This window comes from Lactuca serriola, chromosome 6 (assembly GCF_051521515.1).
Source record: "Lactuca serriola cultivar US96UC23 chromosome 6, Lser_US96UC23_V15, whole genome shotgun sequence".
Taxonomy (NCBI): domain Eukaryota; kingdom Viridiplantae; phylum Streptophyta; class Magnoliopsida; order Asterales; family Asteraceae; genus Lactuca; species Lactuca serriola.
Window position 1 is genome coordinate 62,457,252 of NC_136413.1, and position 16,769 is coordinate 62,474,020.

The 16,769-nt window shown below is 38.8% G+C and overlaps 1 protein-coding gene across 1 annotated transcript; it reads right to left on the bottom strand.

The window, feature by feature from the left end:
* Window positions 1-2,999: 2,999 nt before the first annotated feature.
* On the bottom strand, window positions 3,000-4,841 carry LOC145059830 (uncharacterized). The gene is made up of 3 exons (XM_079007607.1): window positions 4,730-4,841; window positions 3,344-3,640; window positions 3,000-3,193 (listed from the first exon to the last, which is right to left on the bottom strand). Exons 1-3 carry the CDS (start codon window positions 4,839-4,841, stop codon window positions 3,000-3,002), a joined length of 603 nt encoding a protein of 200 aa, XP_078863733.1.
* Window positions 4,842-16,769: the final 11,928 nt, after the last annotated feature.

Sequence of the window (16,769 nt, forward strand, 5' to 3'; positions counted from 1 at the left end):
CACGTGTCCACTGACTCTCTTAGTCTCTCTCTTGGCACGTTGAGTCCTCCCCTTACTCAATGAGTTACACCTGGCATGAATCGCGGGACCACCCCGACTCCACTCGTCGAGTCTCAAGAACAACTCGGCGGGTTCCAACGTGAACTCAGACCCCTGACTCTCCCTGACTCACCGAGTCATTCCCCCAACTCGGCAAGTCCACTCACTGAGTGATTAACGGGCAACCTTCATACTACTCGTCGAGTCTGTTCTTCGGACTCGGCGAGTTCATGCCATGCACAAACTCTATACAACTCCTAAGGTCATATATGTTCCATACAATCATAGATCTGGCCTCCCTAAGCATGATAATCACGTAAAGTTCAGACCTTGACACTCATATAACACCTAAATGGTCCAAAATGCTGATTTAGCCACAAAAATGACATCCCTAGCTCATGGCTCCCAAAAAGACTCATAAAGCTCCAAGGGTTAAGGCCTCTGGACCTCTTTGGGTCTAGATCCAGGACACAAACTTGAGAAGGGACCAAATGCTCCACTTAATTAACCTCTAAAAGGGTTAGAAAACCCTAGCACTAAGAATCAACACCAAAAACTGAAGAAGGTCCGAGAATAATACCTCAATACAATTTCTATGAGCTCAAAAACCACCAAAATCGCACCTCCTTCATCCTCCTCTTGCCTTAGTCACTTCCTTCTTGTAAAAATACCCACAAAAGGATCAAAAATGGCCTCTCCTTCCTCACAAACGTTCTAGATCTCTTTGGGTTTCTCTCTGGGGGTTGGTGGCCGCAAATGACGGCCCTAAGGGCCTTTAAATAGATCTCAAACCCTAGAAATTAGGGTTTCATTAAACAGCATGGACTCGCCGAGTCCACTCGTGAACTCGCCGAGTCCAGCTGTGAACTCGTATACGAATCTGCGACCATACTCGACGAGTTTAGACGCCAACTCACCGAGTCTCCCCATAAAACCCAAAAATAAAAGAACAAAATATAATACCTGGGAATCCGGATGTTACACCACATGTTGTGAGGACCCCTTTTTCACCAAAATCCGATCTTTTGCTCCACCAAATCCCTAATTGGATTCATCCAAGGAAACAGATGTTATACTCGATTTGCTCATCCATTCACGGAAGATATTCTGTACTGAAATGTAACCGGGTACCCAACTCCTCGTGAAACCTCTTCCAAATCCTGGAAGTGAAATAAACATCCTAATCCAACACAATCGAAGTTAGCACCCCATGCCGATCCGCCACCTCTTGGAGATAAATCTCCGCAAGCTTCTCCGTAGAAGAGCCATCACTTATGGCTAGGAAATGAGCACTCTTAGTCAAACGATCCACAATCACCCAGATAGCATTAAAACCCCTCGCAGTCTTTAGTAAAATTTTAATGAAATCCATGGTGATCTGCTCCTACTTCCATAGTGGAACCTCTAACGGCTGTAACTTGCCGTGCGGGCGCTGGTGCTCGCTCTTGACATTTTGGCAGGTCAAACATCAATCTACAAACCAGAGCACATTCCTCTTCATACACGGCCACCAGTAACTATGTTGCCAGTCAAGATACATATTGGTAACCCTTGGATGAATGGAAAATCTTGACTTGTGGACCTCCTTCATCAATACTCGTTGAGCCCCACCAACATAAGGCAACCAAACCCGCCCATGAAGAGTTAAAAGCCCCCTGATGTCGATATAAAAAGCTAAAATCTGACAGCGTTTCTTTGATCATTTTCAAAAGCGGGGTCATCACAATCATCCCCATACACACATCCTGAATTGGGGTACTGACCGTCCTCCAGATTAAGACGTCGGCCACCATATTGGCCTTGCATGGGTGATACAGAATCTCACAGTCATAATCTTTCGCTACATCCAACCACCTCCTCTGCCTCATGTTTAGGTTAGGCTGGTCCATAAGATATTTCAGGCTCTTATAGTCCGCATAGATGGTACATCGAACACCATAAAGATATTGACGCCAAATCTGGAGAGCGAAAACCACCGCCCCCAACTCCAAATCATGAGTGGGATACTTCGCTTCATTGGGCTTTATCTGCCTTGAAGCGTATGCAATTACATGCCCCCTCTACATCAACACAACACCCAAACCTGCAATGGATGCATCACAGTAGACCACAAAATCCTCAACTCCCTCAGGAAGGGTGAGTACTGGTGCCTCACATAGTCTCTGGCGAAGAGTCGTGGATGATTCCTGCTGCTCAGGCCCCCAACTAAACACAACATCCTTACTCGTCAACTTAGTGAGAGGAACAACAATCTTGGAGAAATCTCAAATGAATCTCTGATAATATCCCACTAAACCAATGAAGCTCTGAATCTCAGATGGAGACTTCGGCACTTCCCACCACATCACCGCCTTTATCTTGGTTCGGTTAACCAATATACCGTATTAGTTGACGAGGTGTCTGAGAAACTGAACCTCGTGCAAGCAGAAGTCACACTTGGAGAACTTGGCATAGAGCCTCTCCATCCTCAAAACTCCAAGAATCCCTCACAAATGCTCCTCATGCTGCTTTCTGGTCTATGAATAGAATAAGATGTCATCGATGAAGACAATCACTGAACCATCCAATATAGGCCTACACATCCGGTTCATGAGATTTGTGAACGCCGTCGGTGCGTTGGTGAGTGAAAAAGGCATCACCACGAACTCATAATGTCCATAACAAGTTTAGAATGCCGTCTCATGAATATCATTGTCTCGCACCCTTATTTGATGATAGCCATACCTAAAATTGATCTTGGAAAAGCAAGATGCCCCCCACAAACTGATCGAAAAGATCATTAATCCTCGGCAATGGATAACAGTTCTTCACCATCAGTTTGTTCAACTCCAAGTAATCAATACACATCTGGTGTGAACAATCCTTCTTTTTTTGACAAAAATAATCAGTGCTCCCCAAGGAGAACTGCTCGGGCGAATAAACCCTTTTGCTAATAGCTCTTGAAGTTGATACGATAACTCCTACATCTCAGGAGGTGCAAGATGGTATGGTGCCTTCACAATTGGAGCCGCACCAGGAATCAGATCGATCCAAAACTCCACTTGCATCATAGGATGCGCACTTGGTAACTCCTCATGAAAGACAACGGGGAAATCACGTACAAAAAAAACATCAGAAATAGAAATCGACTTCTTCTCATCAACCTGGGAATCCACTACATATACTAGATAACCCATATACCCATGTTGTAAAATCTGCCTCGCCCTAGCGGCTAAACAGAAAGTTGATCATGACCTAGTTCCCTCACCATAAATGGTCAGCACTCCCCCACTAGGATCTTAAACTGTCACTATATGCCACCCACAGTTAATCAAAGCCCCAAACCGGCTCAACCAAACCATACCCATGATCACACAGACATCTCCCATTGTAATAGGAATAAGATCTATCGGATACCCAACACCAAAAATCTCTAATACACCACACCGGTAGATGTCAGTAGCGGAGATCGGACGCTCATCAGGTATAGAGACTCTCAATGGCCTGCTCAAGGCCTCCCACACAAAACTAAAACCACGACAAAAAGATGATGACACAAAAGACCGAATCGCACCCAAGTCAAATAACACAAGTGCAGGTGCATAATTCACAAGAAAAGTACCTACATGAACAATAACATAAGCAACATAAATAAATTAGCAGAATAATAAAAAAACACATGACAACGATGACGCCTGGAGCTTCTCGGGCCTCCTATGTTGTCAACTGAAATGATCTCCCCTGAGCCCTCCGAGTCTCGGCCTTCCCATGTCGTCCATTAGTAATATGCAAGGTCATGGGGCTGAAGTCTGAACCTTCCTAGATACAAGCTGAGGACACTCGCCCTCACATGACCCGTCTGGTTGGAATTGAAGTAAACCCGAAATCCGTTGGGACAATCCCTAGCCAAAATGCCCCTCATTGGTACACATGTAGCAGGCAGTCCCTTACTGACATGGTCCCTTATGCCCCTTGCCACACTTACCACAAGTGCGGCCCTTCTGGCCTCCAACTCTCGAGTCAGTTCGCTTAGACCGCTTAGTCTCCGGCTACGACTGCACCGGTCTCCTATCTCTCACCTGGATCTCCCTCTCCTCTATATCCTATGTATCTAACTAAATCTCTCTCCTCCTGGCATTGGTCTGCAACTTAGCCAATGTCCGATACGAAGTGTTCACCACGAACTCACGAATATGCCTCCTCAAAATACTCAGATACTGACTCACACGCTCCTTCTTAGTAGACACATGATCAGTACAAAGCAAGATCCTCTAATGAAACATCCTGGTGATCTCAACCATCGTCTCTATTTTCTGCTTAAGAGACAGGAAGTCTTGGGCCAACCCCTGTCTCTCTCTCTCTCTCACTATCTCTCTCTCTCTCTCTCTCTCTCTCTCTCTCTCTCTCTCTTTCTCTCTCTCTCTCTCTCTCTCTCTCTCTCGGAACCATTGGAACAAACTCACCTCTGAACATGTCAGTAAATCTCCCAGGTCACTGCAGAACGCTCTGCAAGAGAATAATAAGTTCTCACAACATCCACCAATCCTTCTCTCCCAAGCGAAGCAGGTTCAACGCGAAACGAACCCTCAGATTCTCTAGATAGGAGCAAGTGTAATAACAACCCTCAACATTAGAAATCCATCTCATCGCAGTAATTAGATCCTGGGTCCCATCAAACTCAGGTGGCTTCGTGTTGTTGAACTCCCGGTACCACAACGAATCACCACTTTCGGTCTTACGGCAGCAAAAAAAGTTGCGGTGGCTGCATTAGCAGCAGCCTCAGTGACAATGACATAGTGCTCTTCAAAATTCTCAATAATCATGGTCTTGATAGACCCGAATATCTCTGGTATAGCCCCTCTGATCGTTTAAGCCACCTTGGCAACAACAATCCTATGAATCTCATCATCACTAACACTCAACCTCTCTGGGTCCGTGGAGCCAGAACCTCGGGTAACCACCATACTGAACCACATAAGAAAACCATCAGAATCAGGCTAAAGTGCATACAAAAAAATCCACACACTCCTACAAGTTCGTTGGTTCCTTAAGTTTCCTTCTTGAGCTGCATACAGATCTGGTGCTTTCAGTAGTATGTGCCCAATACTACCTGCCACACTAACCCGTATTTGTCTCAATTCCTCCTATGAACACCCTAACTGTCAAGGACTCTATTTTTCAAGATCTACTATACACTTGCCCTACTCGTTCCTCGAAACCACTACTATATATCTAGCCACTTATTCTAGACTACTCCCCAACACTGCTCCGCCTCACAAGATCTCTGTTGTCCTTGCCATTTTCTTTGTGCATGCGAATCGTATACAATCTGAGACTCGATACATATTCAAATAAATTATTCTACATCAAATCCAAAACCAAACAAGGAACATGAAGAAAGGCTAAATCAGGCATTCTAAGGCTATAAAATCCTAACTGTGTATATGTAACATCCCAATTTTCAAAGCCAAAAATTTCATTTTTAAATAAGTTATTACATAAAACCATCAGTATAAAAACATTCATAATAATATCTCGTGTAAAACCAAAGTGTCAGTAATAAAAACATGTTATCATAATACCATATCAGAGTGTAATCCCAAAGATCTCATGTGCGGAAAACATAGTGTGATGCGCTATGATCAAGCCGGCTCCTTTCCTTTGAAAACGAGTACCTGAAACCAAAACTGTAAATCGTAAGCACGAAGCTTAGTGAGTTCCCCCATCATACCACACACCATACAATAACATACTGTCAGGCAATTCTGGGGTGCCTGACTACCCAGGTCTAGCCATTCTGGGGTGCTTGACTTACCCAGGTCAAGCCATTCTGGGGTGCTTGACTTACCCGTCGGTCTATTTCGCCCGACTACCGGGGACTATTTCACCCCCTACCACTACCATATAACACACATAATAACATAGCCAGGTCAAGCCATTCTAGGGTGCCTAACTTACCCGTCGGTCCTTACGACCGACATACGAGGACTATTTCACGTCCTACTACTATCACATAATAACATAGCATAAACATACTGTCAGGCAATTATGGGGTGGCCGACCTACCCTTCGGTCCTAACGACCGAACTTGGGGACTATTCTCCCCTACTACCACTATCACATATAAAATATCATACTAGCACATAAACATATCAGGTAGTAGCAAACCTAGATGACTAACATACAACTCCTACTGATGGGCTGACATTGTGGCTGTAGAACCACCGCTACTGGAAGGTAACTCACCTCACACTGCTGAAGTCCCGTAGACACAATCCCACACTTGCTGAAGTCCCGCAGACTCAACCCCAGCTGTTGGATGACAGATTCCCGAACTGTCAACGCAAAACAACACCCAATTAATAATTCGGTCCCAACACATAACCATAATACATAATTGGATAATTACTACATTACCCCAGGCATGACTTATTTAAGCCTAAGGCCCAAAGCCAACTAGGAATTAAAGCCCAACATATGGCCCAATTTTCCAAATTGGGCCCAGGCCTATACATGGTCTTATTCTAAGGCCCAACATCATATAATCATTAAGGCCCAAACTATCGCCCAATTTTCCAAATTGGGCCCAAACCCCTTACATGGGCCTTACCCTAGGCCTATTAGATTATTCTAGTCTAATTGCTTGATCTTGTATAGCCTATTTAATAACCCAATCATCACGGCCCAATAGAAGGGCCCAAAAATAAACCCAAGTGAAATTAGGGTTTCTCATAAAATGGTGATTAGGGTTAAGTTTCCTACTTAACCCATTAAGGACTTAATCCTCTAAGGACTTAATCCATTAAGTCCAGTATCGCTTAGATTAATCTTTGCCAATGATTATTATTTAATATCTCAAGTTATTAAATAATTTTGGTGTGTGTAACCCGATTAATTCTTAAAGTTAGGGTTTCATTGGAATAAGGGTTTCCAACCCATCTTAGCCCAATAGCCCCGATAGCTAGGTCCTTAAGCCCATTAGGGTTTCCTAAAGTCAATCAGGGTCCATTAGACACATGTTTGGGCTTTAATGTCAATTAGGGCTTCATTAGGCCCAATAGGGTTTCACTAAGCCCATTAAGGCTTCTTTGGGCCCATTAGGGTTTTAGTCGCTTGTCCAACATCCAAACCAAAACACAACATCAACGAGGCACACCGCCACCCGACACGGCGGCCGGTGGCGGCAGCCACCACCCTAAGGTGGTGGTTTTGAATTCCATTTCATTATTCTAGCCACTATTACAATTTTACAATTCTTATCTTAAAATGAACACACACTAAACAAAATAAACACACACAACCACCCTATGGTGGCCGGTGGTAGTAGATGGTGGTAGCCACCATCTCACGGTGGTGGCAGTGGCCTTTCCTCGATATTTCCGGCCAAGCCAAACCACACACAACACACACTAATAACATAAAACACACCCACGCACATGCTTCAGCTGCTTACGGATCCAGCCACCCTCCGGTGGCGGTTGGCGGCAACGATTGCATGAAATGGCGGGCAGCGGCGGCACTAGCGGCAACCACAATGTCATCGGGAACAAGCTCCACCTTTGGGCACCAGTGGCGACGCCATAACTGAAAGATGGTGGAGGAATGGATGGATCAGAAAGTAACCCTCGTAGTCGCGACAACCAGCGACAACTTCATCTTCCACCTAGGCGGGTAGCGGCGGCAACGGGTGGCAGAATGGCGGCGTTCGTCAATGAGGCAGCAAGCGGAGACGGGAGCTGTAGAACTTGGTGATGCCATCGGCGACTGAGGAGAGCTTCTATGGTGATGGCGGCGACAGCGTCACACATCGGTTGGTTTCTCGATGGTCCATAGCAGCAACCTCCGACGTAGAGGGTTGGACTCTGGCGACTTGGCTTTAGCGGTGGCGAGGAGGAAGGCAGACGGCTGGGATCTCTCATGGTGGCTGGAGAAGTTTCCTCCGGATTAGGGTTTAGTGGCCGGGTGTTAGGGTTATATACCCCGATCCTTGAAACTTATGGCCATAATAACAAGAATGGTCTATGCCTTCCCATTTTCCTTCAAAGCAAGGCCAAAATTTACACTCCAGCTCCCTAACTCTAATATTCCTTTCAACACAAGTCCAAAGAAATTGTCAAACAGCCCCCAACATCCGAATTCTATTCATGATTGGTCCAGAAATTACATTTTAACCCCCATTTCCAGATTTTAATACATTCAAGTCCCGATAACAACCACTCATATCAACTTACTATCACTTAAAAGCCAAATTAAAATAATATAAAATACATCTCGGGGTTTTACAGCCATTATTATTTATATTATTTGTTTATTTATTTTGTTAAATAAATAGGGTGTTACAATATAATTATACAACATACACCAAACAAATAGCAATGACAAATTCAATTTCATAAGAACAAACTCCTAGGCTAAAGGCATCACTAATTAGGCAACCCTATCACACCAATCTTGCAAGATCCTTAGCCCACCACTAACTAGAATGCAGTTCTATCAGCTCTACATTACTCATAATATAAATTGAGATATTTTAGGAAAATACCGCTCGAGATCTGGTTGATTGTACACACTACTTCATTGGGTTTTCTCCTATAAAAATCTTCATTTCTTTGAAAGGTTTTAATGAAAATCTTCAGATCCTTAGTTTAAGTTTGGAATTACCCTAGAGTTCATCCAAATCCCTCAACCTAGGTCTTTGATACCAAAATATAACATCTCAAATTTCAAACCAAAATTTTCATTTTAAAATTTCCCAAAATATTGTTCATAAACCAAGTGATCGGAAAAACACAAGTATCAAATACAAATCATCATCACAAAATATTGAAGTACCACAAAATGCCTAGTAACAAATCTCCCAGCGAGTGTGTACAATCAGACCTTCGCCTTCTTGCGATCATCAGAAGTACTTGAAACACATCTAATCAACAGCTGTAAGCACGATGCTTAGTGAGTTCTCCAAGATACCACATACGACACAACATAAATAAACAACTATGGGTTATAAACAATCCTGGGGACTATCAGCAGTCCTAGTGGGCAAACAGCACCCCTTGTGGGTTATCAACAATCTTGGATACTATCTGCAGTTTCAATCACATGTAAACAACATAACACAATAATAACAGGTATGGCCAACTTGTCATCATAAATACAACTATTCTACCACACAGGTAAGAATAAGTGAGTAGACTCATCTGATACTGAATGACAGATAAATCTCACACCCGAACTACAAGAACTAGAATCCACATAATAACACAATAATTAACCCTATTATATAATTAAGGTCCATAACTCAACTCATATGTAAAAATCCCACAACTATGTACCTTAAGGGAAAAAAGACAAATTTTCCCCTTCCATGGTCCAAGACCCTAAATCTTTACCAAAAGTCAAAAGTCAACAAAAGTCAACTGCCTAATACGTACGTTGGGCGTACACTCCCCTTACGTGCAGCGTACTCGAAGAATCGGGCGGGTCGGGGTCAAGCCTGGCTACGCTGGGCGTAGCCAGTAGTACGTTGGGCGTATGTCGTCTGCTCCCGAAAGTCACTCCAAAATGTCTTAATCATTAATACATGTAATTCAAACATAGATCCTGCCTTCATAAAATGCCTTAATCCATAAAGCCCATAACTTCAACCCTTTGCATGACTGAAAAGAGCTTAATCTTTAAAACCCTTACTTAATCCATACTCAACACCACCAAACTCTTGCATGGGTGGAAAGGGACCATCAAGCAACCATTTTTATGAATCTAATCATTCTAATATATCTAAAAGGATAGCCAAAATACTCTGGAGTAACCCATACTTGCAAAGGTCCAAGCTTTAGGACAAAAAACTCATAAAAACTCATCTATGGAGATCTAGAAAGAAATGCATCAAGGTATAAACTTTATACCTTCAAAAGATGCACAAAGTGAGGTAGTTTCTGGATCCATAAGCTTGCAAGCAACACCACTTTCTTCAATAGTCTTGTTCTTCAACAAGAGAGCACCAAAATCACTACTAAGCCTCAAAATCTTCATATAGAAGGCTTAGGCTCGAGATTAGGGTTTGCAAGGAGTGGAGGCAGATAAGAAATATCCAAGGGAGGCATAACGTGGATAAAATATGGAGAAAAAACTTAAATTTAGGGTTTAGGAGCTGAGTTAGTATGTCATGCGTACCATATGTACGACCCACGTACTAGCATGAGTCTCGCGTTCCCATGTCTTGAACATGTACGCTGGGAGTACCTCGCGTACTCCCAACGTACGGTCTGAAGTTTAAGATTTTTAACATAAAGGGCCAAATATGAAAACTTTAATTAGGCCAAGGGCTAAAATGAAAATACCTTAAAATCGGACATTACAAGAAGGTAGTGCAAAAATATGTAGGTTGTATTTTTCTCTTCAAAATATCATATAGCATGCAATCCAAATAAATATACTTGAAGATTAATCACCATACAAAGCAGTTCAACTTTACAGGGATCCATATGTTCCAAAAAACAAGGGATGGATTCGGACTTGAAGGAGTATTTTCTAGAAAATATCTAAAAGACTTTACTGAAAAAACATTGGTTGGATCTGTCAATCACTTCTACGTATTTGAGGCTTCTGAAATGGGATTGTAATATTCCAAAACTAGTTTTAGATTGGTGAATTCGTGCTTAACACCTCTACGTATTCTATTTTTTTTGTTTCCACGTCCAATTCATGCTTCAGTTACATGAGTATCGAAAACCAAGCAATTTTCATCCACTCCAACAAGACAAAGTCTTGAAATTTTTTTCTTAAAAGAAGGTTCCCTAAGCCACACATCTTTCCTAACCATAGTTCTCTCTACATATCTTGTTTTTCTTGTAAATAAGTTTTTGAGATCGACCCTAAATTCCTCCATGTCATCAGCAGTTTTAAAAATTTTAAGCAAAACACTGGGATTGAATTTTTAGTCATTAAGATATTATAATGACCATTTAATGTTTGGAAGTTTGATACCAAAAAATAAATGTTTTTCCAACATCGATTTCATGACCACGTGTAATCCTTCCATTACGATAATAAACATGAAAGGAGATAATGCAAATTCTTTTGTAGGAGACCTAATTACAAGGGCCAAAGCACCCATTGATTTGAGAATACCACTAATCCAACCTCTTAATTTAGACCGGAAGCCCATTTCAAGTAATATATTAGACCAAAAAAAACCCATAACAATGAATTAAAAGCTTTATTTAGATAATTGGAAAATGCCATGAAAAACTTTAACTTTATAAGTTTTTGTCGGTTTTATCCAAAAGTCATATTTTAATTCAATTAATGCTTAAGATTTGCATTTTTTTTTCTTTTCAATTTACACTTTTTGCAAATTTATCAGATAACACTGGAAATTTCTACCAAACTTAAAGACTTTATTGAACCATAAAATCAAACTTAAGGCTTTTATGAACCATAAAAAGGATAAAATTGCATATTTTTACCAAACGTAATGGTATTAATAACCATACGGTAATATTGAAAAATAAAAGTTGCAAACATCCGGTTTTAATGAACCTAAAATCCGCAAAAGAATAAAATCGACAAAAACTTGCAAACTTAATATTTTTTATGTCATTATCCCCAACTTTAAACAACACTATTTTTTCATTGGCGTTTTGGCCCAAAAGTATATTTCATTGATTATAGACGACCTGTCTAAAATATTACGCTCGTCTACATAAGCCGTTTGTTCATGACAAACCACGAATGATATCGTTTTTAAGACGAATTGAGAGAAGTTTCAACAGTACCTTGGTGAAACATAAAATCAAAACTAAGTGGATGAAAATCCGAGATTTAAGTTTATACAAAAAGTTAAGATTCATTAATTTCCAATGTTTTAAGTTTAAGACCGAACTGACCCGACCTGAACCTGAATAAATCGACGACCGAATAAGGATAATTGCATGAACCGAAAACCGAACCGATTAACCAATATGGGTTCAGTTCAGTTCGGGTAATAATCAGTTCGGTTCGGTTATTACCTGAGTAACATGTACACGATGATTAAAGACCTAATATAACTGAAAAAACCAAATAAACTGTATTAGGATTCTATAACCCAAATAATAGAATAAAAATATGCTTTAATACATCAACATAAAACATTCAAAGACTAACATAACACAATAACATATAACATATTCTGTTGGTCCGGTACACTGAAGCGTTAAACGACAGATCCGAAATAAGTACCCAGATTCATTCCCTTATTCTCGACATTTTTTTTCTTCTTAATTGAACCCTCATATATATATATATATATATATATATATATATATATATATATATATATATATATATATATATATTGGTAGGTTCAAATGTTTCTCACATTTATTGTGTGCTAGAATGCACCGATAAGAATTTAGTAAAAATTATATGTATATTAAATGATATCCATACTTATAATTCCTTTTTATGGAAACTAATTAAATTCGTCATTATTGTCAACAATAATATTCTTTCAGAATGAATTCGTATCTATAAGAATGAGAGTGTATTCTAGCAGAATACATTTTTTTCTTCTTCATATACTTTATTGTATTTTAAGTGAGTGAGTAGTGAAACAGAAAATGAAACCATACATAAAAAACCTAAATGTCAATTAATTCTGAAACAATATTATTGTTGACATTATTAACATATTTAATTAGTTTGTATAAAAAGAGAATTATAATTATGGATATCATTTAATATGCATACAATTATGGAAATTATTTAATATCTATCTTTGTTTAATTAAATAATTATTTAATTTTACTAAATTCTCATTAGTGTATTCTAGCACACAATAAATATAAGAAACACATTAACCTAGCCCTATATATATATACCTAAAGAAAAACATAGAACTAGTTATATATGTGAAGTGTATGTAATGGTTGGTTAAAAAAAGGAAATTGAGTAATCTAACCCTTATAAATGATCTATTTTATAAAAATGATCCCAAGATTTTTTTTAGGTAACCAAATATTCCAGAACACATTGTTTTCCAGAGGTCTCCGAAATTCTGGAGTACGATTCCGGACCATGGTTTTGGAATACATTTTACTTATTTTTTTTCATGTAACATTTGTTTTTCCTTTTACTATAAGTTTTGGTTTTATATAATGTATAATTTTTGCATTTATAAAATAATAAGTTTTGGTTTTATAAAATGTAAAATGAAATTAAAATCAACAAACAACTAATAAATCATAAACTAAATAAAGGGATGTGTCTGTAGGTCATATTATAAGTACAATGTTTGAATTATCTTTGTCCTTGTAACCTAAAATTTTCTGCTAGTCATTTTCTATAACCAATACCCAGAACCAGTTTTACTCTTTATATAAATCGATTTTCCGGTGATCAACGCCTCTAGTAACCAACACAAAAACACCCCACAATCTTTTTGTCGTCAATTTATTATGGTACGTGTAGGGCCTTTTTAAGGGTCATCATAAAGCTCTCAAGTTGGATTAAATAAAATGGTTTGGTACCCCAGTATTTGACTCCTACTAGCAGTCTGTGGATGCAGTCTCTCATACCTATAAACCAATCCTCATTTTCCGAACAACAGGCGCTCTTCCGATGACTTGTCGTATATAGTCATTTTAAATGTATTCAAATCCAAAGAACTTAAAAACCAATGAGCATGTGGTATATTGATTGGGATGTAATGCTTCAAAAAAGGTTACAAATAATTAATTAGTATATAAATACTCAGGTAATGTAATCCAAACAAAATTATACCGTATCACAGTCTTCCCAAGCTGGGTAAACGGATCCGTTAACCATGTCACTCTAGAAAAATGTATCAGTGTTGAAATCTGATGGCATAACCATCCACCAAGCATCATCCACTCTATGCTTTAGCAGGAATGAAATCTACATCATGATGTGTTGGAAATATTTTTTTGCAGTAAAGTAAGTATTGTTATTAGAAGCGCAGTATGTAATGAGCATACAATTATATTACTTACATCACATAACAACCATCCTCCATTACTATCCGCATATAAACGTGTCCAAAACTCAACCGTAGCGAAACCGGTCAAATAACTGTGACCAAGCAACAACAAACCATCACGTTCTTTATATACACTATGTACTGTAGGCTTTAAAAGATTGTCCAATGGTGCTGGTTGTTGTCGTATAACACTTTTCCTCTTCGTCTGTATCCATGAGGACTTATACTATATGAATATAACTTTTTGGCTCTTAGAACGCCTAAGAGGTGTTGGCAACGGTGTTTTGTATTCATCCCGCATAATCTCTTTTACATCTGGGCGACTGAATACATGAAGACGGCTGCTCAGGGCCGTCATTCTGCGGCTGTTCGATAATACGTACTTATAAACGATGCAAAAACATAACGACCATTAACGATAAAATAATTAATAATCTACCTCCACCACCTTCGAGGTAACAATATCGTCTCTGAGAGCCTTATTGATAAGTTTTAGAACCATGGATAAAGTAGTGTCATGCTCTACTAAACGCTCATCATGTGACCTCAACTGCTCGCGACATTCATTGAGCTCATTTTTCAATTGATGGACCTCATTTTGCATAGGGTTGTTTATTATTTGGATAAAACTGAATTGTTCATTTGGAAAATTTGGATTGAACTATTTGGTTTCAGATATGTGGATTTTTGGATTGGTTCTCAACAAAACCGAATTATCATTTTGGATTTCGGATTAGTTTTGGATTCTAAAATAAGAACCGAATAGTCCAAAAAACCGAATAACAATTTATTATTTATATATTTATTTTTAATATATATCTATAACTATTTATCAATTTATTAATTGTATTTTCAAATAGATTAACAACGTTTCACCTAAAAAAAATATTAATATCATTTTCTCTCAAAAGTTTTGTACCTATAAAATATTAAACTATTGTATATTTTTTTAGTTGTTGTTTATAAATTTTAGACCATAATTAAATGATTTGTTTTTGTTTATGTTATAAAGTTGACTAATATTCTAATTATATGTGGTTTTCAAATGTTCCAGTTTTTGAAAACCGAGTTATAAAAACCGATCCAACCAAATGGTAATTTGGTTAGATCAGATCGGATTTAAATTTGGTTTGGACTATTTGGATCAATGTTTTGAAAATTGTAATCAATTTGGAGTCAGTTGATTGGATCGGATCGAACCGATCCATCCACACGAATACCCCTAATTTTGCAAGTCACTAATAATTCAGTCCTTGTCAGTTGATGGGTCAGTGGTCGGGGGTGGTAGTGGTGGCGGGTGAGATGGATTATCTATCTAAGCCTTCCTTTGTTGAGGCTTGTGGGTAGGAGAGTTTTTGGATGATGGTGTTAGGGAAGGTGCCATGTGAACTTTGGTGTTGGGAAAATCAGGGCGATCAATCCAAGCCAAGGTAACTATCCACAATTTAGCACGCATCTCAGCTTTTGTCGGCTCCAATTTCTGTACGAGTCTATTATCCTTCCAACAAAATTATAAAATTATAAAATTATAAATAAACATAAATTATAAAAAAATTAATAACTAAGTAACCATACGTGTCGATTTGTAAAAACTAGTTATAGTGATCACATTTTGTTGTCGGGTACCAAACAAACTGCTCACCGAAAAAGTCTCAAGAATCCATATCTGAATGTTAGCAAACAAATAAAGAATTATTAGAATGTTAGCAAACAAAAATAAATAATAAAATTTTCATCATATACTTACCTTAAAAGTGTATAAAAACCCGTAAGATGTATGTCATTTTTTGAAGTTGTTTCTCTTTCGGTTCGTCTGAATGTGTAATGTTTGTCAACCTTATTGAATACAGTAACTAGTTGTTTGTCCAATTGATCCCAAATTATCATCCCCCATGGATATCTACCATATAAAAAATTAATTAACAATTAAATTTCTAAAAAAAATATTAGTAACATTAAGTAACTATAATCAGTAATTATAAAAAGAACGACATTATACCTGTTGAATTCATCAAGGTTGGATAGCAAAACAAAATATTCTTCTATAACATGTTGTTTAGGCAACCGCCCATTGAAACATTTCTCTAACAGGAACAGGTATAGAAGACATACACGAACTGTATCCCCGTCCGATAACTCATTAAGTGAATGTTTAAACACCGTCATAACATTGTCTAATTTGACCAAGACATTCATCGGGACCATAGGAAAGGCACAGGAACGGACGACGGCGTCAGATGTAGAAGCAGAAAAATAGTCACCACACCAGAAGCCGATGATGAGACAAAATTCTTTCTTCCCAAAAGACAACTTGTTACTCCCAATTTGAAAAACCATTTTTTCTACTTGGCTTCGGGGGTCGGTGAAAACTTAATGGCAAAAGATGTAATGTAGAATCAAAGGATCCCCATCTACATTCGGAATGTCTAACCACCTCCCAAGACATATATTCTAGATATATTCTGGCATTTAAGTATGTCTCTGAATGACGCAAGAATTTCCCTGCTCATTTTGGGTTTACAAGAGAGTGTAATGAATGCATCAAAAACCATATCGTGCTGCACCAAATGAAAAAGGTGTTACCACTTCATTTCAAAACAAAAAGTGACCAATATTCTGGAGCAGTTCTTCGTGTTCAGGATGAGTTCGTCATGTTTTGGAACAGTTCCTCGCATTCCGGAGGCTTCCAAAAAGAATTTTTAAGATCCGGAATACTACCTTTAGATGTAAATTAATAATACCCAAACATTTAAACTACTTTTTAGTTGAG